We start from the raw sequence: 24967 nt of genomic DNA, 5'->3' as shown, positions 1-24967 counted from the left end.
GAAGACAGGAGGCCATCGCCCATGTGAAACAGGACAGATTTGGGAAAAAGCTCATGCTGAGTGTGTGGTGGAATATGGACGGGATTGTCCATTATGAGTTTGTTCCAGAAGGTCATGCTGTAACAGGTTAAGTGTATTCTGAACAATTACGCCGAGTGTATGCCATTCTGAACGGGAAATACCCGGAATTAACGAGGAGGATGGGTTACTGCTGCAAAATGACAATGCTCCGAGTCACCGGTCTTGAAGAGTGACCAACACCTTGGCTGAGCTTGACAGGTTTGAGTTGTTACCTTATCCTGCCTATAGTCCGGTTGTTGCACATCGGATTACGGTTTGTTTCGCTCACTCTCCAATTTCCTGTGTGGTCGGCACTTCAATTCATATGGTGAGGTAAATTTTGCCTGTCCTGATCTTTTCAATTCTAAACCTGCCACCTGGTATCGCCATCAGATTGAACTGTTGTCGCAGAGGTGGGTGAAGGTAATTGAACATGGAGGCCTGTACTTTGCTGAATAACGTCTGTCCTTGTTTCTAATATTTTGTGTTTCATTTTCGACCATGTATGGTGCAGGACTTCTGGGACAGCCTGGTATAATCAGTACTAAATTAGTATAAAATAGACTTACTTACATGAGTGAATATGAGGTTTTGCAAACAACGTTTCGGGGTACAACTGCCCCCTTCTTCAGGTTCTTATTTTATTTAGGCACTAATCATTATGCTGCATCACAAAGTGTTAAAAAGGATTAGGTTAGAGGTTGGTTCAAGAAACCTAGTAACTTGGGAAGGTAAAGGGACTAGTTGGATGGTTTTTACATGCAAATTATTAATTTTAAAAAGAATTAGATGAGCTATAGATATTGATGATATTTCAAAAATAGAAAATTTTTTTTTTTTAGATATCACTTTTATGTTTGTTTCTCTAATTGTAAAAAATAGAAGCATTTGCTACCTCAGATGTCACCTGTGTTATTTATATTCAGTATGCATCTTATATCATTCAGTGCTTCTAATTTCTAATGTGAGTAATGAACTTTATATTCATAAGTAACTACCACGCAGTGAAGAGTTGTAATCACTAAATTCTTTATATGTAACAAATGACAAAATTCCCTATTTTTCAATTAGAGAATTCACAAACTTTCTTCTATGATGTTAAGGGGCCTCCCCGATGGTGCAGTCGTATCATCGTCACCTTGTACCCGTCACCTCGATACCCGGTGGAGGAACATAGTGGTTCGGATCCCACTTTAAACTATAGGTCCAGTTCTGATTAGCCATACTGTGCATAAAGTGGACTTAAAACACCAACTCAAGAATGTTATGACATTACAGAGTTTCATATCTCTGGCTACAATAGTCACTCTAGGATATTTCAAATTTGTAATCAAAATGAGGAAAAAATCCTGCCTGCTTGACAGATAAGAAATGATATGTTCTTATATATTCTTAGCGTATATTTCTTCACATTTTTCTATCATGTTTCATTGTATGTTTTAATCCTTTGCAGCTTAGTCTTGTGAGTGCAGCATCTTACGAATCTCGAACTGCTCTCCAGGTGTTTGCAGCAACAGGACAGCACAGAGGAGTGATGGTGCGAATAAAAGAACTGAAGTTTAGCAAGAAGAAGGACATATCTAGGGATATAATGAAGGAAATGCGGTTACTTAGGGATTTGCGACATGATAATGTCAATTCCTTTATTGGAGCCTGTGTGGAGGCTACAAGAATACTTATAGTTACTGATTACTGTGCCAAAGGAAGTTTGTATGTAAGTTAGAGTTCATTATTATTACACTGTATGGTTTACCAGTCAAGCGTGGAGACTGGTAATCCTGACCAAGTGTGTAGAAATGAAAGAAATGTTCAAATCGAGGGATTTACCCAGAATTTCACATATGGGGCTGTAAGTTCGTATTTAGGTGGTGTAAGCATAAATTTAGACCTAAATAGCCATAAATTGGGCCATTGTGAAAATAATAAGGGGCTATTGAGGAAGAAGGGATGATAGGGGTGTGTTTGGTGTGTATGGATCAATCTGATCACACACACTCCAGTCTTCTGTACAGTTTGTAGTATGTAACAAGCAAGTGGCATCTTGTTTAGGTCATTCATTGCAGTGACAGATTGATAAATACAAACGCCGCATAAAAAAAGGCTATAATTGGGAGTAAATAATTTACATTTAATTTTTACAATAGGTGTGGCTCCACTCTATAACAATGCATAGCTTATACCTTATGTCGATATTCTGCCTTCTGCCAGAAACAGTAGGCACTAAATGAACATTTGTCTTACTGATTGGCCCTCTGTAGAGGTTGACAAAATCGACAACTTCTGACAAAACATTCCTTGGAAATTATCTGATGACAATTCTTTGAATCAGATGAAATGTAAAGTAAAAGTAAAGTGCTCCCCTGTGCTTTGCACCACGTCTGTAATTTAGTGCAAAATTGTGCCATTTTATTAGTCTGTGTGTTAACATAGTGGTACAACCCCCTATGGTGCAGTTGTAGCATCGTAGCTTTGGAATCAAGGGGTCCCGGGTTCGATTCCCAGTGGAGGCACACAGTGGTTCGGATCCCACTTTAAACTGTAGATCCAGTCCCGATTTGCCTTACTGTACATAAAGTGGACTTAATGCACCAACTCAATCAATATAGAGGTTCGATACATATATTCTGGTTTTGTAAAGGAGATGTCTAAATACACAGTTTTTCTTTTGTAAACACAAAACCCACTGAATTCACCTTGTTAAATGCACTGAGGATGTGAATGAACATTTCAGGTTCATTAACAGAAAATTTGCAATTTTATGGTGGATTGGTTGCATATTGCATATTAATGGACCCCGGTAACAGTATATTTTATATCAGTACACTTTATTGGTATGAGCAAAAATACAATATTGATACATCCCTGGTCTTTCCGACTGTGTCCTTTTAATTCAGACATGGTCTGTGGGTTACTTTGGTTATACTTCCAACAAAGACCATAGAATAGAACCCCTTCCCTGTGTAATTTTCTGACAAAATGCTTTCCCGCTCTGTGTATTTTTTTTCTGAGTTTGCGTAGTAATATTTTTAAGTAGCTACTGCTTCAGCACAATTCATCCGAGTATCATGGTTCATGCGTCTTTCTCTTCAGAATAAAACAGGCTTTCAAATGGTACCACACACGTGTGTACATCAAGTATGAGGAAAGGGAAATCGGGGATAATTCCGGAAATTTCCCTCCGAAAAATCCCTTTTGGTAACTTTGGGGCCCTCTGGACCGGCCCTGGATATAGGTATCCGATTATAATCTACCTTGAAAAATACTATGGTCTATACGTAATGTGTCCGCCAAGTTTCATTGCAATATCTTCAATAGGGATGAGGGGGAAAAAAATTCGCAATCCTGTTTGACAATACTATTAGATACCAGTGGCGGAGATTGGGTTCCAAAACCGGGGTAGACAAAGTGCCAAAATTGGGGGGTGCAAAGACAGTATATTTCCCTTTGAAGAAAAAATTTAGCATAGTGTGGCGGCAAAAGTGGCAACTGCCCCCCCCCCCCCCCCAATTGCCACCATTGTTAGGTACTAGAAACTCGAACTTAGGAAAAACAATCTGAACTTGAACACTTTTCTTGACACTTGGCACATTTCCTCTTTGCCATTTTACACACCAAAACCAACAATAAATCACCCACCAACAGTTCAAATAACTCAACACGAAAAAAATGTACATAAAGCAACTTACTAAACGCAACACACAAACGAATTCACATTTGCACTCAGCATACCACAAAAACAGTTTACTTTCCTCTGAACTACTACTACTTCTTTTTATTCTTCTTTTTTCGGCACTGAAATTCGTGACTAAATAAATAAAAGGTCGTTGTTACTTCAATAGCAAAACATATGTTTCACCAACAAAAAACGTATTATTCCATTCAACACAGGTTACTTCAGTCAGAGATGTCGCAGGCATAATATTACGCCCAACACAGAATAAGCTATAGTGACCAAGGGCGTAATATTACTCCGAACACATGGAAGGGGTTAACATTTCTGGACACATGAGAAAAATATTGAAGTCCATTTTGTCAACCTTAAGAAGCATATCTGACATACTACTTGCATTAGTTTTCATCACTAATTCTTAGACAATGGGTGATCATTCTGAAATCGGTACCTTCAATTTACATGGATTATTGAACCTGTTGTTATATCATACTTTCTGTAAACACTTTTATTCAGCTATTTTTATTATTGAGTGGCTGTCAAGTACCACTGACATGATTGAATTTTTGTCCTTTGCCTTTGCAAAAGAGAACAAATATTACTTTACAATCAAGTCTGAATTTAACAACTTCCCAACACACAATCTCCTGAATCACTGTATATTTGTATGAGGGTCCATTATTGTATGCATTTTATTAAAGTAAGCCAAGTATATTTTTTAAAAATATATTAGTTAATGTAAGTTGATGTTTCTTTGTATATTTTCAGGATATTATTGAAAATGAAGATATAAAATTAGATAGCATGTTTGTTGCATCGTTAATTCATGACCTTATAAAGGTATGTATTATTTCATTGTTTGTTATATTTGCATATGGATATGTGAGAGAGTGAGTGAGTCTGAATTACTAGTTCATTGATCCCACACTATGAGGTCTGAAGACACAAATGAGATGTGCAGTAAATTATTTTAATGTGTTTTGTGTCTTTAGACTAAGTAGCCTGTATTTTTCTAACACAAGATGAAAGTGGTCATCTTGTCTTCAATAATCTTTATGGTCATCTTTATCATATTTTTTCAACCATTGTGCTTTAGTTTGAAAGTTATTTTGTAAAGGTTAAGTAATATACTTAGTATTTTAAAGTGTACACTCCTGTCCAGATAAAGTGGCACATTCTTCAATTGTCTAACCTTATAGAATGTGACACTTTATGTGAATAGAAGTGTACAAAAGTTAAGTTGACTTCCAGATATGCAGGGTTAATATCTTTTGCAATTTTATACTAACTAATGACATGAGCATTTTGCATTCTTTACATGAATAGGCTGTGCCTAAGGTCTTGTCTAAGGTGTGTTGAATAGATATTAATGCTCTTACTTGGTCCAAGTTTCCTTTTAAAAAAATCATGCATGGATTCTAAATAGAACACTAACTATTAGAAAAATAATAAATCATATAATCATATTCTACCTTAATAAAAATCAAGAGTTATTCCTCTTATATTGTACAGTTGTTACAAGCATTTTAACATGTTTTTGACGTAAAACATAAACATAAAAAAAAATACGAGTGTGCTAATCAACACAGAGAAAGAGCAGTGAATTGTTTTTACATGTCCAATCCATTGAAAAGACAATTGCTTGCTTGGGGTTTCACTGGTGGCAAAGTGTTAATGTCATGTGTTAAATCAAAGAGTTCTGGATCCATTTCCCTGTGGAGTGTTATGGGTCACACATTAAATTGCAGATCCAGTCCTGGTTAACATATCTGTGCATAAAAATTTGAAAGAAACTGACGAACTGAGAATCACATGCTTGTTCATTGAGACACTTTGATAATTTTAGTCACATTTTTCCATCATTAACCATAATTATGGGCACAGCAGAGACTGTTCATACTATATACCAACGACTTACCCGCTCCAGACAATACAAATATTTTAACATACGCAGATGACACAACCATAACATGCAGTGCAAATACACAAGAACAATTAGAAAGACAAACCTACATATCAGTAAATATAATAACTCAGCACTTAAATTCATATAACTTGAATGTAAACTACAAAAAACAATGTATATGGCTTTCAATCCTGGAAATAAACCCAATTTTGATAATATAAACTTACAAATAGATTGTAATCAAATCAATTATGAAAATCCAGTTACATTTTTAGGTTTAGTTATTGATGACAAATTAAGATGGACATATCATATTGACCATGTATGCAAAAAAGTAGGGAAAAACTTATATCTCCTAAAACTCCTAACACAATATAATGTGTCTGAAATAAACACAAATCTATACTATGGACTTGTATATCCATACCTAGAATATTGCATAATAGCATGGGGAGGAGCTGCACAGGAATACACTCAAAGATTGCATACTCTACAGAAAAGAGCAATACGGTATATGTTCAAAATACCAATTAGAAACTCATGTAGAGAATTATTTAGAGAAAATAAAATTATGACCATATATTCCCTATATATTTACAAAGTAATTGAATATGTACTAAAACACCATAAATTAGATAAGAATTTGACCGTCCATCAGCACAACACACGTCAAAAAGAGAACTTCCACATGCAAGCACACAGACTTGTTCTCTCAGACAAATCACCTCATGTTGCAGGAATAAAATACCATAACAAACTTTCCACATACATCAAAGAAATTACAGAAACTCACAAGAAACTGAAATCAATCAAACAGTATTTAACAGATATACCTCTATATAATCTCAATGAATTTCAATAGTTAAACTGGATTAGTAAATTGAAGCATTTAAATTCTGTTGATATTGTATGTCTCCTATATTTGGATTATCTGTTTTACAAGTTTAGTATGTAACACTTATAACTGTTTATGTTTAACCCATATGATTTATTTGTATTTTTGTGTTTGCATTTTGTTCTTTTTATTGTAATCTTATTCCATTTGTAATATTTAGTATTGTATGACGTTTTCCACACCCATGGATATGGGTCTACGGAAATAAATAATTTTTTTATTATTATTATTATTATTATTATTATTATTATTATTATTTGTTTCATACAATTTCCATTTTAAAAAATGCTTGTTACAATTAGTGGTACAATCTGTGATGTAGTTGCTCTCTTCTTTCAGGGAATGTTGTATATTCATAGTTCTGTTCTGATGTGCCATGGAAATCTCAAATCATCAAACTGTGTTGTTACAAGTCGATGGGTGTTGCAAGTCACGGATTTTGGGTTGCATGAACTGAGGCAAGGGGCAGAGAGTGACAGCATAGGCGACCACCAGTATTACAGCAGTGAGTAGTGTTTATAGATTTTTGTAACAGATTTGTGCAATGGAAGTGCATGTTGTGGACGTACTAAACCTGAGACTATGAGAATATTATAATTTTGTATCATTTACCCTTTAACAATCTTGATCAGAAGCTTTGCTGGTGGCAAGTGATGAATAGATTCTCTCTGGATATCAGCAGGTCAGATCCAGATATACTTCCGAGAGCTAACTGCTATTTTTCGATAGAGAATAGATAAATATTTATCAGTGACAGTGTTTCTATTTGAGAAGTGATAGGTTAAACTCTAATCTATCAGTATCCACATTTAGATGTGTCACCACAATTGTCAGTACTTTTGCCTATTTATTGTTTCTATAAATAGCTCGCAATTTAGTGCAAAATTCTGCCATTGGGTTATTAATATTTTTTATGAATGTACGTTTATAATTGATGAATCCTCTTTTTCGCAGAGCAATTATCTAAGTATACGGCCTCTATTTCTGCTGCTGACATCTTGTTACACATTAATTAAGAATGTCAGTGATCCATGCATGTTCTTCATGGAACATTTGTAATTTTATATTAGATTGGTAATTACTTTAGATTGGGAGAATATTTGTTATTAGTAATGGTAAATTTTATATTGATATTTACAAAAAATTCACATCATTTCATCCCTACTTTTAATTTGATATTGAATGAGGTATTACGGGTATTATTATGAAATTTTGGAACTTTTTGTCAAGTGGATGAGTGCAATATAACAATCATTTTTGCAAGTATGTCTCATACACAGTGTTTTCTTTGAACAGGTCTATATTGGAAGGCTCCTGAACTGTTAAGGGACTCCAATGCACCCGTCAGAGGCAGTCAAAAGGGGGATGTTTATGCCTTTGCCATAATTTTGTATGAAATCATTGGAAGGCGGGGACCATTTGGTGCATGCGGCTATGAACCAAAAGGTAGGTTTTGTGTAAATTAAATTTTCAAATACATATTATCATTCCTGAAAGTTTCCATCATTGACTGGTGGTGTTTTTTGTGTGCCTGTTATGAGTGTCATGTTATGTGCTATGCTCAAAGGTTTTTATTGCATTCAGTAGCTCAAACAAATTTTGTACATTTCATAGTGATAGTTGATGTGATGTGAGTGCACATCTGAGTGGTTCACCTATTTTTATCTTCACTTTGAAGCATAGTGACATGTCTGCACAAGAGGTCTTAATGTGGAAAGATAGTATTTTTAGATGGAAGTATTTTTTTTTAATGGAGAAGTGGATTTTAAAAAATGTCAACTGGTGGATTTTCTAGATTTTCCAATTTCAATTTTTGAAAATATCTAAAGGAACATAAGATTACAGTGAAATTTTAAGCATTAACTAATATGTAAACTGTTATGAGCCACAAATCATTTTAATTTGTCATTTGAAAACACTTATTAAAAGTTTAATACAAATTATGTAAAATTTATTTTATAGCACATCATGGCCCAATGTCATTTGTACTAAATTTAAAACATCATTTTTCAAGGTCATATGTGCACATTATTTAAACACACTCACACGCCTTCTCGTGTGCCATACACATAACAGGCAAGAGGGTAGCAGGTGGGCCATATTCCTGTGCTATTTAGAATGTAACAAGACAAATGCATGGAGGTGCAACTGACTACTTCAAAACAAATCTAAAAGCCTGTACAGACCTTTGATTTAAAGTCCATTGAAAGTGATGTATTGTTACTTAGATATCTCTAGGGTAATCATTTAACTCTAGATGTCAAAAAGGTGGTGTTTTCTCCTCTTAAGCTTTAAAAGTGCTGACATTAATTTACTTCTTTTTTTTTTTGTTTGTTTAATAAGATCACTCTAGATGAATGCTTAATGTTGCATTTCAAGGTCATCACTAGTCTTTTACGTTTATGTTAATTGTGAGTTTTTGACACAGTGTCCAAAAGTCATTCACCCATTTTGTAAGATGTGTAAGGAATTATTTGTAAATGTTCAGTGTAAAATGCAAATTAATTTTTATCATAGCAATTGTTTTATTTTTTAACCCTGATTTTTTAAGTAATGAATAGACATTCACAAAGGAATGCCCATGGCCAGGCTGAATTTCAAGACAGATCCTTTACAAATAGAGAATGTGTGTCAGTCACTCAATGTACACATAGAGTGTTAACTTGAAGTATGGCACTTTCAATTTGTTCCATTTTAAGAAAACAAAAGAATCTAAATTATGCTTGTATTGGCTTCTGCAGATACAAGCCCAACAATCTTATTCTTCATCATATCACACTACACGTTCAGTCTTAATCATATTCATAAATTCCACTATCTAATCTTGGAAATCTGATTCAGATATTTTTTTGGCTGTTATATGAGAACCATACAAATTTATATTTTGTTACATTCTTTATTTTCTAAATTGTCCTATATTAAATTGTTCTTTCCAGAAATTATTGAGCTAATCAAGCAGTATCCTGCAGAAGGCCAAAGTCCATTCCGTCCAGATCATGATGTTCTGAGACTTTCTGAAAACGGTTGTCCAGAGTACGTTATTTCCTGCATCAAAGACTGTTGGAGTGAGAACCCAGAACAACGACCCGACTTTCAGACAATTCGGAACCGATTGAAGAAAATGAGGGAAGGGATGTAAGTGACATTTAAAGCATTTGATTTTAATGTGTAAGTAATTGTGGTATACCAGGAGGATGATTTTCATAGTAGAATCTGAGATGTAGACCATGTGATGTGCATAAATTTTGAGGTGTAAAACGTGAATATACATGTTGTTTGAAGGATTGTCATTAATGATATATAGATTTCCATATTTTGTCCATATCTATTTTTAATGTTTCCAATACAAACTTGACCACATTTTTAGAGATTTGAAAACCAAACTTAGAGCACTTTCATGTCATCACTTGTTCTACAATTTGGTAGTTAGTGTGGGATTAGGGAACATGTAAGTAATTTATTTTGTGAACACAGTATCTAGCCTAAGTTTACAGGGTTTGAGCTTAAATCTTTGTATTTGGAAGATACATTGGTCAGGTATTGAATGTGAGCAACATTCATCGAACTTGTTAAATAAGCAGAAGAAAATATATCTTTCCTGTATTGTGTACTTTCCAAATTCTTTAAATTGAGAGATATTCAGATAACATTTTCATGTCTGACCTTGCAATCAAGGGGTCCCAGGTTCGATATCTGGTGGAGGCACATAGTGGTTTGGATCCCACTTTAAACTGTATGCCCAGTCATGATTAGCCTTGCTGTGCATAAAATGGACTTAAAACACCAAACCAATCAATCTTTTCAGATATCTTCTTTGGTAATCTTTCCTTCACCAGTGTCCTCATATGTCCATATCATCATCTTATTGTTATCCTCTCTGTTTTGCCTTCCCCATAATGCTAAATAATAATAATGTTCAAGAGATTCTCTTGGTATAGGTCAGCCAGGTCAGTTCCTGAAATGCTTCAATACCTAATATTTCAGATGTACATTTAAACTTTTAACATTTAAAATTCAAATTTAATTCTTTTTTAATGGACTTTCATTACATATGGGTGGAACAGTTTCAGGCATGAGATTGAGGAGATTCTTTTTAATGCTCATGTGAGTTTAAGTAACATAATTGCTGTTAATTATTCCGTCTTTGAGTTTCTAGTAGAATATGTATTACTTCTTTGACATCTTTAATTTTACTTTAGGCAGTAACAGTTCTTTGACATTTTCAAAAGAGATTTTGTGGTTCATGTTTCAATAATATGTGTTGCAAAACCAGGATGTTTATTTATTTTTTTATTTGTATAGCATTTTGTTTTTCACATATATTCTTTTCCACAACTGCATTTTTGGACTATAAATGCCTGCATTGAATGTAGTTTTCTATACTACATATATTTCAATTATATATAGTGTGTTTTAAAAGTCCTGCAGGATTCTAAAAACCTATAACTTTGAAAATAATAGGTTTATTACAACGAAATATTGTTTGTTACACAGAGGAAACTTTAAAATTAATGTTTGATGTGGTTTGGTTCATTGCCAAATATCCAACTGGGCACCATTCACATCCAAACACACTTGCAATGTTTGTTTGAATCTGAGAATTGAGTTTGATGGAGCTTGTGCAGAATGTTTTGAATCACATCTTGAACTTCAGGTCTAGATCTGTCAGTTTTTGTGCATACACCTGTGTCTTGACATGTCCCCACAGCCAGTAATCGTAAGGTGTAGAGTCTGGTGCCCTTGCAGGCCAAGGTGTGAGTCCTCTGCGACCAATTCATCTTTCCCTAAATTGACCATCAAGGAACTCGTGAACTTCAAGGGCAAAGTGTGGTGGCACCATCATGCTGGAAATGGACCTCATTGATGATGCCTAACTTCTGAAGTTCCAAGACAAAACATGTTCAGGTAGTTGACACTGTTCACTGTGTCCTCCTTGAAGAAGAATGGACCAATGGAAACGGCACACCAGACATTGACCTTGGGGCTATCATGCTTATGTGTGTCGTAGTCGTGTAGATTCTCAACCCCCCAAATTCGGCAATTACGTCTATTCATTTTTCCAGAAACATGGAACGTGGCCTCATCAGGAAAAAAGAATGAGAGACTGAAGGGCATCACCATTTAATCGGGTTAACATTAATTCACAAAATTCCTTCCTCGTGTCAGTCCTCTTTTATCAGATCGTGCCCAAATCTTAACTTATAGGGCCTGGCTTTCACTTTCTTGTGTAAGATACTGTACAATGTAGACCTCGCCACTCCCAGTTCAAAGGATCTTTGTTTAAGAGATTTCATTGGACTCTGTTTCATGCTCTCCTGCATTGCATCCACCACATCATCGCTTGTTCTTGGCCTCCCACTATGTGGCAAATCTGCTACACTTCCCGTAGCCTCAAACTTTCCGTACCATATCTGGATACTTGTCTCCACTGGAGGTGTTTCTCCAAACATTGTTTGGAACCTTCTCCACACCAAAACACAAGATTTTAACCTGGCAAGCAATAACATGCAATGAGCTTTTTTCTGCATCAACACCATCTTGGAATCACATGATCACCTGCACACACGTCATTCAACAGTGTGGGCAGAACAACATTTTAAAGTTTCATATGTGTTAAAACACAATATTTCGTTGTAATCAATGTATTGCTTTAAAGTTAAAGCTTCTTAGAATCCTGTAGGACTTTTAAAGCACACTGTATAATGTTATTTACAGCAGATGATGCTATACTGCATTTTAAAATGTTAACTTTTAACCATTATCTTTCTCTTAAGGCATCGAAATATCATGGACCAAATGATGGGGATGATGGAGAAGTATGCCAACAACCTGGAAGATCTAGTCAATGAGAGGACTCGTCTTTTGTATGAAGAGAAGCAGAAGACAGAAGATCTCTTACATCGAATGCTACCAAGGTACGTTAAATGCAACATACTCTTCATTCTGTATAATGGAATATCCATACTTTGATCGATCTGTCTGTCTGCCTTGCAGTGAGAGGGAAAGAAATTGATAGTAACAATCAATTATTTAGTGACTCATCAGTAATCAATAAAATACAAGAGTATTATATTTTGTGGGGAGAAGTGTTCATAAAGTACTAATTTCATGACATGTTAAGCCAACCTCTATGGCACATTGATTACCATAGTGTGCTTCAACACCAGAGGTCACGGGTTCAAATCCTGGCCTGGGTCGTATGGGTGTTATTTGCAAGTGTGCATTCATCAATTTCATATCATCACTCATCCTCATTATTGAATTAGTCAAAAGTAGCAGAAAAGCAATGCTAAATAACAAAAGTCTAATCAGATCATAACATGTTAATTATCTTGACTAATCTATTTATGAATCTACAAGAAAATGAAATATATAATTTTGTACAACAATATCTGGTGCATATGCTAAGTCAGTATGGTATGCCATGTACTACTTCAAAATGGGTAATGCTCTTATGAAAACAACTTCCTATTTTGTAAAGATTATTTCTTCATTATTACATTAAAACAATGATTTTATAAGTTTCTTATATCCTTAAGTTTCTATGTTGGTTTCTTATATCCTTAAGTTTCTATGTTGGTTCTTAATTGCAAATCTGAACTACATTCACAAGTTATTGAAATGATGGTGATACTTATTTGGTAACTCAAATTCATAGCTTTGGGAGCTGTTTAATTCATTTTATGTTCACATATATTTGCGAAATTAATGACATAATTAAAATGTCAATAGCTTTATTCTTCAGAATATGGATATGACATGTTATGATTAGTACCATGTTAAATGGTAAAGACAGCTCCACAACATGCAATTCATCTTTTTCTACTTAGTTTAAAAGATATGTGTAAAAATATCTGATAAATATTGTACAGTTATCATTAGAGGCATGTATTTTTGGTAATTAAAAAAGCAAAATTTCAGTACAGAAACAGAGTCAATTTCGAGTTCAAAAGCGGTAAATAAAATAAAATTTCACTGTTATAGTGGGGAAAAAGCTGTATATAAAATGACATTTTGGTTCCGGCGGGGGAGAACCGGGACTTTTTTCAACCTGTTGAAGAGGTTCCGGCATCCACCCAGCATCGTATAAAGTGGGTACCTGGAAGAAACTCTGGGTGGGGGGGGGGGTGTAAAGGCAGCGAGGGGCATGGTGCTGATCACATCACCCCCACCTCGGCCGAGATCAAGAAAGTGTGGGGCTCTAACCACACCCCACCCCTATACGCCTCGCCTTCATGGCATAGTGCAAAGCACAGGGGGAGCAGTTTACTTTACTTTTTGTTGTTACCAGAATATTAAGTTTAGTCCTGTATAAAGGGGTCCATTTTTGCTTCTCAAATATTTACAGCAGAATTAATCAATTTTCTGTGAATTGCATAACTCACAGGATACTTCAGACTTCGGTATATAAACTGTAAATTTCGTGTTTAAGAGTCTATTTCGCATTTTGCAGTTCATTTTGCATCATTTCGTGTTAAAACAGGGTAGGAAATTGCACCTTTCAGAAACATGAAAAATTAACATTACAATGTATTATTTCACATTTTGTGTTTTCGTCAAAAAAAAATATGCAGGTCTCTAGTTATCATTCATGTTGATCATTATCCATAAAAGTATTGCGAATCTAATATTAAAAATTTAGAATTTAGTCTTTCATTTCAATGTGGAATAATTGAAAAATCCTTTACTTTCCAGGCCGGTGGCATCTTGTTTAACAAGGGGTATAGGTGTTGAACCTGAGTCCTTTGATTTAGTCACCATTTATTTCAGCGACATTGTTGGTTTTACAGCTATGTCTGCTGAAAGCACCCCTCTTCAGGTAAGGAATTTAGACATGCATCTAAAACCTTCTAGATTGTAAGGATTGTTCTTCTTTGTATGGTTGACTGACTACTCAATAAAAGATCCCTGACAGAAGTGAAGTTACGTAAAATGTTGCACAATTGAAATGGGAGCACACGATGTGAGATCTGCACCTTGGTCATGAGATTGCTAGTCTGTGAAGCATATACTGAGTCTATGGTCGTTCTCCGAGATTCAGCAAGTGTTCACCAAGCCATTGGCAATATCAGGTGGCTGCAAATAAAAATTCCTGTGATGTCAAATGTCACATCCTCCAAGGAATTGAAATGTTTATTCCTCACGAAGTACACTATGCAGCAAAGGGCAGAGCCTCCGTGCCATGGCACTACCTTCAGGAGAAACGCATATCTCGCCAAAGTATTGTTAAATTAATACCTTTATAATTTACAGACAAGGAAATTCGAATCTCGCAATCGGTCATGCTCAAGGTAGAAAGACTTGGGTCAAGCTGACAACCGCCCCAACCTCCACATCACATAGCCAGCTGTTTCGTACCATTGTGAGGCAATGGTCCGAGCCATCCAAGAGCCGGCCTAACTGAGCATTCCAAGAGCTGGCCTAACCAAGCCATCCAAGAGCTGGCCTAACCAAGCCATCCAAGAGCTGGCCTAACCGAGCCGTCCAAGAGCTGGCCTAACCGAGGCGTCCAAGAACTGGCCTAACCAAGCCATCCAAGAGCTGGCCTAACCGAGGCGTCCAAGAGCTGGCCTAACCGAGGCATCCAAGAGCTGGCCTAACCGAGGCCTCCAAGAGCTGGCCTAACCGAGGCATCCAAGAGCTAGCCTAACAGAGCTGTCCAAGGGCTGGCCTAACCAAGTTGATACATGTGGAGAGGGTTGAAGAAGTCTCAGCAGGAAACAAGGTGGTGAGAGGGTTAGCCATGCTCGTCATAAGACACCAGCTGAGCCCGTTTTCACTTGGCATGACGAGGGACATTGTTGCCACCTTTAGAGATAAGTCACTAAATATGACTGATTTGTAAGACCCGTTTGGAAGTAATTTGTGAGAAAGGTACTATCTACTTTTCTGCCTAATTTTCTGCCTAAAGAGCCATCCAGACTTCTATGTTTGAAGAAAGTAAAAAAATCCTATGGTGATGCGAGTTTCCTTTGACATTTTGACAATTTCTTTACAACAAATGTCTGAGATATTTTTGACATCCAGTTGGAATCATGGGGGAGGAGAAGGTGAGAGGATTTTTTTTCCCTTCCTCTTGTAATTGTTGTGTTTTTAGGGAAGTGTCCTGTAGTGTATAAAGATAGGTTAGTGAGTGAAGATGAATCGGATTAGTGTGTTATTACTTATTACACACATTGTTTTCCACGTTACAAAATGAGGATAAATTAAAAGTTAAACATCTTGCCCAGTGACGCAACCACAACCACAAGGAGGGTGCATTGCAGAGTGGCTTTTTTATTATTATTAATACATTGACACTGCCCATCATAGTAGCTGCTGGCCGCCACTGCTATGCAGTTAAACAGGTGAAGATCGGTTAGCAAAATATCTGGCTACAGTCCAGGTGTAGTATGATTTTGAGGCAAGTCCTGTTTTTTTTTTTTTTTTTTTTTTTTGCAGACTACTACATGACATGGGGTTGAATTACATAAGGACCCTCTTTCACTTCACCATAGCTAGGTAACATTGGTGAAGAACATTGTGTACTTGGTCAGCATACAGATTTCCATTACCAGCCCAGCCATATGCCATGGACAATTCCCTTGAAGTTCTACCAAGCACACATGATTTTCTCTTCAAAATGCCCTTGTGGGCTACCCCAACATTGTAGTGACTTGTACTTTTGCCTTGTAATCCAGCAGTCCCCGGTGGAAGCACATAAGAGCTGTAGCTCCAATCTCAATTAGCCTATCTGAGTGTAAAGTGGACTTCAAACAACAAATTGCCTTTTGAATCACTACTTGAGCCTCATACCCTGGGCAGAGTCATTGGTTTTTCAATATCAGCATACGCGAAGACTCACTTCAACAAGTTTCTCCTCCAACCTTTTTATCTTGGCTGATAAGAGAGAATTAAAAAGAAAAAATACTAATCTCCACTGCACAACAGTCTTCTTAGGGCCAGGTCCTGCTGAGTGGCTTTTTCATTGGGTGACAGGCACATAGTGAACACATAAAGCCCCATCGCCAATGTTTCCTGGCCTTGGACTGCGACTGAAGCCCATTAATTCTTTTACATTTGCCCTCACGATGCTGGGTCAACACGGAAATTTCAGAGCTCCCATATTACAATTACAGTATGACTGTACATTTAACACCTGTTATGAGGCCTATCTACCTCTGTACCTCAAAATGAGTCATCATGGAACAATGCAATAATTAGCAGCTAGAAGAAATTGAAAATGTTTCCATTCCCTGCTACCCCTAAGATCTTCGAAATGAACCTGACCTTCAATTTCCTTTATTGTGAAATCATCATGTGGGCAGACAGCTGTACACATGCTAAGAAGTTGGAATGTTATTTCTTTGTCAGAATCGTTTTCAAACTAAATATGTAATGAAACTTTTGATGTTAAATATACAGATTCTAGTATAAAGGTGATGAATAGCACAAGGATGGATTCTGTCCCTGATAACATAAATTTTGACTATCATTATTACTTTCACTAAATTGCTCTAACTTCATTGTATATGAATAGCACAGCCCAAAGTTCACATACTGATAAATAGTCTTACTTTGGTTTGAGCATGGCAGAGTGGTTAGCACATCACGCTATGACACCAGGGGTCCCAGGTTCGAATTCTAGCCTGGGCATGGATGTTTGTGAGTGTCCATGCAATCAATCAGTTTGAGATGACTTTATTTTGAAAAAAACATAAAAGAGCACAACTAGAACAATTGCTTCTCACTGTTTGCTTATATTCCTTTTCCTTACAGGTGGTTAACTTCTTGAATGACCTCTACACACTGTTTGATCGAATTATCAAGGGCTATGATGTGTACAAAGTGGAAACAATTGGAGATGCTTACATGGTGGTAAGTACTATTCTCTATCGAGTTACTGTCTCATTATAACCTCAAAATGTGCGTGTTGGACAGTTTCTCAGGGGACAGTAATGGGTTTTCTTTAACTAGCCAGGTTTTTCTATATAAAAATGTTTTTATGGCTTACTTTTGTTCATTTAATTTGTACATTATTTAATTAACTTTATTCTCTCGAATAGCAATTGGAGAAATACGGAGAAACTAGTACTCACTTTTATCCGCGAAGCTGTTTTTTCTTCTTTTTCGATTAATTTCAGTGGCCACTGCCACCATCCTCGCTGGAACTTGCTGTACTGTTGCTTGGCATGCATCTTTTGTTCGTAGTTCTCTGGCTGCCGCTAGGTGCGCTGTTGTTAACTGTGTGTCTGGGTTTGTGTCGTCTGCTATTTCCGGGCGATAACTGTTGTAGTAGGGGAATCCAAGTGTGGTGCGCTTGCCCGCTATCGATGTTTAGCTTGTGCGGGAAGTGCATTATGGCATGCGTTTCCTTGATTTTGGTGTCTATGAGCGTGTGGGTAGTGGCCACTGAAATTAATCGAAAAAGAAGAAAAAACAGCTTCGCGGATAAAAGTGAGTACTAGTTTCTCCGTATTTATATACTACCGCGTCTCTCTTTTCCCAAGTATGAATAGCAATTGGAGTTTATATACTGAAGCACCACAAAATGGTCTGATAATTTATTTTAAAATTGCCTGGAAAATCTGGAAAAGTCGTTTGTTTTGCCGAAATGAGAGTGGGAATCCTGTTGAAACAGTTGTAAAACAAACCTATAGACATATTTATATCTTGGCAGTAAAGCTCTTTTTATTTAAATGACAGTTGTATGTGTACCACTAGGCTTTGTCTTCGAGTGTTTTCCCCTCAATTTGCTTGGTCGAGTGTCATTCACACGTGATGTCATGGTGCATGGGAAACAAGGGGCTCGCGATTCCGTATGCTATCTAGCATCATCCATGCAAACTATTGGGTGCTCGAGTGAAAAGCTCTTGCTGTAGCATTCTAGTCGATATAATATGAGTCCATTCTCGAGTGGACATTAATTTAATATAGAAAGTTTACACAAGCTTGTTGTACTCATATTTCAAAGCAGGAAAATTATATATTCTATGTAAACAAATACTTTATTTTTAATTGTTGTAAGGGATTATTTTACATTTCATTTATTCTTAGGATGTTGTATTGTTAACATGTTTATGAGATAAGCATTGTTCTGTGTAGCATATTAAGTGTTTGTAAGGTATGAGTAATAGTAACTGAAATTTTGTTACTTTTTAAAAGAGTAGCGAACAGGGGTTACTATTTATGACAAATGTAACTGTATCAACAGCCATTTTTTACATTTTCAAGTGTCATCATCATCCTTTGCCGTTTCCTGCCTCTGGCTGGGTCGGCATAGAAGTCAAGCCTCTCCATTTTTTCCTGGTTTTCCACCACTCCTCTCTTTCCATGGTGTTCCAATCTTGTCCTCTTCTCCTAACACTCTACGCTATCTGCTTTTCCACCAACATCTTGGTCTCCCCCTTGGCCTTATTCCCACTCCTTGTGCATGGTAAGCTCAAATGTTTTCCTTGTATTATAATTAAGGAAGGTCCGATATGAAATTTTCGTCAATATCGATAAAGTACCGATATAAAATTTACTCATACCAATAACCAATATTCAACCAATCTTATATAAAATAAATCCAAATAGTGAAGAACCTGAATGGTTCATTGACCACCTTAATAAATGTACGTTATCAGATGACTGCAATGCAAAAGAAGTTGTATATTTAGACATTTACTTTTTTAAAGAGTAGCACATGGAGATTATCCATAAAAATTATAACAATAGAGCAGAATTTTGCACTCAATTATAAGATATTTATAGATATATTGGATTGGTAAAATTATCGGTATATTTTACCAATACACTGGTTGGCTGATACAATAGAGTACTGATTAATCTGTCCCATCCCTAATAATTATGATATATTAGAGCAACTAATGGGTTAATTATACTCCTGTTGCAAATCTACATGACCTGATCAGTAGTCCTGGTTTCTAACCCATGACAAAATTAGTCTTTATTGTCCCTATCTATTTCATCAGATCATTATTCATTCTTTTCATTGAGATTAATCTAAAGTAGAAAATAGATGTGCCATGCCAAATATAAAGTTATTAATAACTTTTTATTTTCTAGGTTTCTGGACTGCCAATCAGAAATGGTGACCGTCATGCAGGAGAGATTGCTTCGATGTCCCTGGAGCTTTTGGAAAACGTCAAGACTTACAAGATAGCTCACAGGCCTCACGACACCCTCAAACTGAGAATTGGCATGCACACAGGTAATAAGTTTCAGAGAAATTGACGCTACTCATTGATAATTGTAGTGGAAATTTAATTCCCTCATTTGGAGCTACTAATGTTCATATGTTTAGAAAGTCTATGATAAATATAGAGGAGCTAAATATAATCGGTTTCATGAGAGCAAGTGGGGAGTTATTGGTGGATTTGGTGTAGAAAAGTAACAAGTAACAAATGAAAGAATTGGGAGTTGATGCTCTGACAATGTCTCACCCAATTAAAAGCTGCTTCACTGGCCATGCCTCCTCATGGGCTGATGAGGGCCTCCCCAATGGCGCAATGGTAACGTTGTCACCTTGTAATCAAGGGGTCCCAGGTTCGATACCTGCTAGAGGCACATAGTGGTTCGGATCCCACTTTAAACTGTAGGTCCAGTCTCGATTAGCCTTACTGTGCATCAAGTGGACTTAAAACACCAAATCAATAAAATCAAAATCGTGGGCTGATGAAGTTTAGCATATGAAGCAAACTCCATGATCCAATAGCCGTCTGGGGGGCCAGGGCCTTCCAAGCCACTTTTTCAATGGATGACATGTGGTCAGCACATCAAGACCCATTGCCACTGTTTTCTGGCTTTTGAGACTGGAACCTGCTCTTTCTTCTCTTCAAGTAACTCCTCAATTGTCCTCATGATGCTGGATGAACATAAAAATTTTTGGAGCTCCCACCAGGAATCGAACCTGGGACCACTCACATAAAAGGCAAGAGGCTCTAAGCATTTGGCTAATGGAAGCCCTGGTTTAGTTCAGGTCACTTTTGTTCCTCTCTGCAACATTGTGGATCTGTATCATAATAGTTTTCCACTTCATTATACAGGGTGTCCACATGAAACCCCCTTAATTTCAAATTACAATTGTGAGGAAACTATTTGACATAGAGCATTGCATTTTTTAAAAATATAATTTAGTGAACATCTACATGTTCTCATTTCATTACCCTCAAAATGTCTAGCCGCACTAGCATGTCAGGGGGATGAAGTGGCTAAGAACGTGTCATACGGAGCCTTAATTGTCTTTACATGTACTGGATCTCATTCAAACAAACATCTGAACTGTCTTTGAACTGAAATTGGCAATTTCGTTTCCGCATATGGCACCATGTATTGTGCTTTCTCTTGGGCTGTCATCATCGTTGCCAATTAATCAGCACCTAACAAAAAAAAAATTGAGTTGCTTTACATGATGCCACAAACTGCAAGGCTCTATGTTGAATATTTTCCACACAATTGTAATTTGAAACCAGGGAGGTTTCATGTGGACGCCCTGTATATACATGTTTGTTTCTACAATGTCAGTTTTAGCACATTGAGTGCTCGGCTCACGATCTCACCACCAGTAGTTCCAGGGTTGAGTTCTGGCATGGGTATGGATGTTTCGTTGGGAGTTCCCCTTCACCAATTTCATCTAATCACCAATCATGCAGTGGCAGAACCAGAAGTTACGGTTGGGAGGGGTGAATTTTAAGAATCGATTATAACCTGCACTAGCTTCAGTTCGTATGAGTTTTTTGTTTTGTTCACTCTGTGCACAGATAGGCTAATCGTGACTGGATCTACAGTTTAAAGTGGGATCCGAACAACTATATACCTCCACTGTGTAATGAACCTGGAACTTTTGATTACAAGGCGGTGAGGCTTATGCTGGTTTGTAGTACTGTGAACAGGAACCAAGGTGACTTCAATTTTCTAGAGATTGTTTCACAAAAATAAGGGTCTATGTTATTAGATGGTTATTATTGTATATGTCGTTATCATAATTCCTCCCATTACCACGGTAAACCGCACAATCAAATATGACGAGTAAAGTGAATAAATAAAGAAACAAAAACCTCTCTCAAAGGGTATCAGATTCAATCCCCTTTTAAAGCATATTTCACAATGGATCGGATCCAAATTTAAACTGTAGGCCCAGTTCAGATTAGTTGTGTCACGAACATAAAGTTGGTCTAAATAAAACTTCAAAAAAGTATTCTCGAGCCTGTTAAACTTTGTGATAAAAGGCAGAAGATTTGAGCCTTCAAAAATATTATGCATGATAACATACAGGGTTAGTCAAAAGTATCAGGACAGGCCAGTAATAACGAGATGCGTGGAGGGACGAAAATCACGTGTTGCAACTGGGTATTGGTGCGGAAACTGCATTGAATGGGGGTGTAGCCATCATGGCAGCCATCTTTGATTCTGCCATATTGGATATCACACAATATTTTCAAATGGAAAGGTGTATGTATGACACATCAGTTTAGGCTAGAATCGTCCCACAAACGACAATCCGAACTCATTTTGGACCTATCGCCATTTGGGGAAGAGATGGGGTGTCCTATCAGACAAATCTCAATTTTTGCAGTCAAACGTAGCATACCCTATCTCTTCTACGAATGGCGATAGGTCCAAAATGAGTTCGGATTGTCATTTTTGGGATGATTCTAGCCTAAACTGATGTCATACATACCCCTTTCCATTTGAAAATATTGTGTGATATCCAATATAGTGGAATCCAAGATGGCTGCACCCCCATTCAATGCAGTTTCTGCACCAATGCCCACTTGCAACATGTAATTTTCCTCCGTCCACACGTCTCGTTATTACTTTTGACTAACCCTGTATATCCAAAACCGTGGTAGTTCCCAGTTGGGTGGGGATCCACACCTGTTATCATGGTTAACCAATAAGTGGGGGAGAATACCATCCCTCCCCATCCTCTCCACTTCAAGCAGTGTTTGTATTTCTATCTTTGTTATTTTATGTCGCTCTGACACTTTTGATGAGTAATTATTGGATAGAATTGATGAAGGGGCACCCACAAGAGACTCAAGCCTGGATATTTCAGTAGCAAGATTCAAAGTCAACCATTAACCCTCCCGTTGCCAAGCTTTTCGGCACCTTTATTTTACCAAGCGGGGTATTTTGACTACCCCAATACAATTTTGTGATTTAGTGTAATATTTGTGTTTAGATTCTGTTATTTTCAATGAATATCTTTATTTAGTATTGAAATACAGTTTTTCAAATTATTAAAAGTATTTAAACTGAACATAAACACCGTATGGAGTCACTAGTGCAGCATTGCCATGTATGCATGCTCTAATTCAACTCAACAATACTAACCTGACACAATAGAGAACAATATATGTTATTTGAGCTAAAAAATGGATGTATGGTAAAACTCAACAATGGAAAAATTAAATAACGAAGATGAATGAGATACATATTTCGTAAAAACCTTTATTTTTGACAAATAAGAAGATAAGACATTTCATACCAAATGGGTTAGTTTCACAACCCCACCAACATATCCCGTCAACAATAACTATAAAAACAAAAAAATTGAGTCAGTCACGACTGTGAATACAATTTCAATCATTTTAGGACAAAGTCATGAAACCACAAGTATGTAGCTCTTTAGAAAAAAATATTATAGGGAAGAATCAACCTGGGGTAGTCAGAATACCCCGCTTGGTAATGCAAGGGTTAAAAATGCTCAGCCACCAAGCTGCTATAAGAAAAATGCAAAATGCAGTAAAAGTACAATAATGCAACTTTTACTTTTACAGGACCTGTAGTAGCTGGAGTGGTTGGACTTACAATGCCACGGTACTGTTTGTTTGGTGACACAGTGAACACTGCAAGCAGAATGGAATCAAATGGTGAACCTTTGAAGATCCACCTTAGTCCTCAGTGCAAGGAAGCTGTGGAGAAAATTGGAGGCTACGTCATGGAAGCACGAGGCTTAGTCCACATGAAAGGCAAGGGAGACGTTAAGACTTACTGGCTAATGCAGGCTACCGAGGGTGCAGTACAGAAGAGAGAGGTGGATGCTAGCGAATCACCACCTTTATTTTGCCGTCCGGGTGTGGACAACCGCGGACGAAGAAGTCCTAAGCTGAACAGCGAGTCCAGACAGGCCTCGATTTGCGGAGCTGGGAGCCGGCGTCAGTCAGCAGCGGCTGTACTGAGAAGTCAAGAGAGCACCGAGAGCCCCGGAACACCTGTTCCGTCAGCAATGTGGGATTCGGAGACGAGCCCGCTGAAGCGAAGAGCATTCCATTGGACCAATTATGCTGTAGCAGCTGAGAAGCCTGCTGAAGCCTCCAAGGACGCAGTTGACCCATGTCCCATGGGGAGTCAGAAACTTTGTTGTGTGCCAGAAGAACGAAAACATAAAGACAGTGGTGTTAGTAGTAGTGCAATTCGTGAATCTAAGTCTTTAGATCTGTTTCCTCCAGACCTCAAAAACAAACACGTGTACCTTCCACATTTGTTACCAAAAAGGGATGCGAGGTCGCTAGAAAACTGTGCTAATGGTGCTAAATTCTTGGACATGCGCGTGACGTTTCCGAATGGCGATGTGAAACAGAGGAACAGCCTAAAGGGTGACGTCGCAACACCACTTCTGTGTAACAATATAGACACTTGTGTTCCAAATAGTCATAACAAAGAGGAACAGGATGAGAAGGGCCATCCTAAACGGTGGCATTCTCTAGATGAAGTGGCAAGCAATTCATCCAAAAAGTCAGCCAAGACTTCATTGAAGAGCTGGCTTGTTGGTTTGTTTAATGGGAATGGCTTGAGAACAAGCAATGCCTCCTTGCGGAAAAATGTTGGTTACTCTGACCTTCAAACAGAGAAAGAAAGCATTGTTTGATGTACGTTTTTCATTCTGTTGTAAAAAAAAAGAATGAATCTAAAGAAGCGTATCATTCAGGGAATGAAACTGCAAGGCAGACATTTTTGTATGGCTGTGAAAGTATTTTTTTTTCTAAAAAAAAAAAATAATAACAAGGTGCCAAGTGTCTCAAAATTTATTTTGTAAATATAAAAATATAGACAAAAAGCATTGAAAAAGTTGAGTTACGCAAAAGGAAAGGTAAATGTTGTTGATGTGTTAGCATTGTTTGACATATTTTGAAAGGAAAGTATGTAGGTTTTCATAAAAGATATCTAAATCAAATTAATTATGTTTACAGTATAATTGTTACTCCTATGATGTCCTCTACATTTATTCTGCATGTTTAAACATTCCTGTCCATCTGCCAGTTGTCAGGTGGTCCTGAGTTTTATCCAGGATTGTAAAATGTCCAGAACCCATAAATTGTAATGGGTTCTATTGGGTTCCATAACATGACCAAAACCTTTTATTAAATTTGGTCCAAGTTGGATATAGTGTCATTTCAATACCGAACTTGTACCATATTTAAATTGGTCTGGAAAAAAAGGTTTCGGA

General features: G+C 37.0%; 1 protein-coding gene across 2 annotated transcripts in view; it reads left to right on the top strand.

Moving 5' to 3' along the window:
* Positions 1 to 24422, top strand: part of LOC145999021 (receptor-type guanylate cyclase Gyc76C-like) — a 507155-nt gene extending 482733 nt beyond the window's left edge. For both annotated transcript variants that reach the window (XM_083135910.1, XM_083135911.1), the window contains exons 10-19: positions 1514 to 1774; positions 4499 to 4570; positions 6871 to 7036; positions 7828 to 7977; positions 9468 to 9666; positions 12306 to 12446; positions 14227 to 14350; positions 17290 to 17388; positions 19582 to 19726; positions 23298 to 24422. In XM_083135910.1, the coding sequence (XP_082992036.1) occupies positions 1514 to 1774; positions 4499 to 4570; positions 6871 to 7036; positions 7828 to 7977; positions 9468 to 9666; positions 12306 to 12446; positions 14227 to 14350; positions 17290 to 17388; positions 19582 to 19726; positions 23298 to 24388 (2448 nt within the window). In that variant the 3' untranslated portion in view covers positions 24389 to 24422. The remainder of the gene's footprint in view (positions 1 to 1513; positions 1775 to 4498; positions 4571 to 6870; positions 7037 to 7827; positions 7978 to 9467; positions 9667 to 12305; positions 12447 to 14226; positions 14351 to 17289; positions 17389 to 19581; positions 19727 to 23297) is intronic.
* Positions 24423 to 24967: the final 545 nt, after the last annotated feature.

This window comes from Lepisma saccharinum, chromosome 14 (genome assembly GCF_977018435.1).
Source record: "Lepisma saccharinum chromosome 14, izLepSacc3.1, whole genome shotgun sequence".
In the NCBI taxonomy this organism is placed as follows: domain Eukaryota; kingdom Metazoa; phylum Arthropoda; class Insecta; order Zygentoma; family Lepismatidae; genus Lepisma; species Lepisma saccharinum.
The sequence above is the reverse complement of the archived record's forward strand: the minus strand, read 5'-3'. Positions and strand labels throughout refer to the sequence as shown.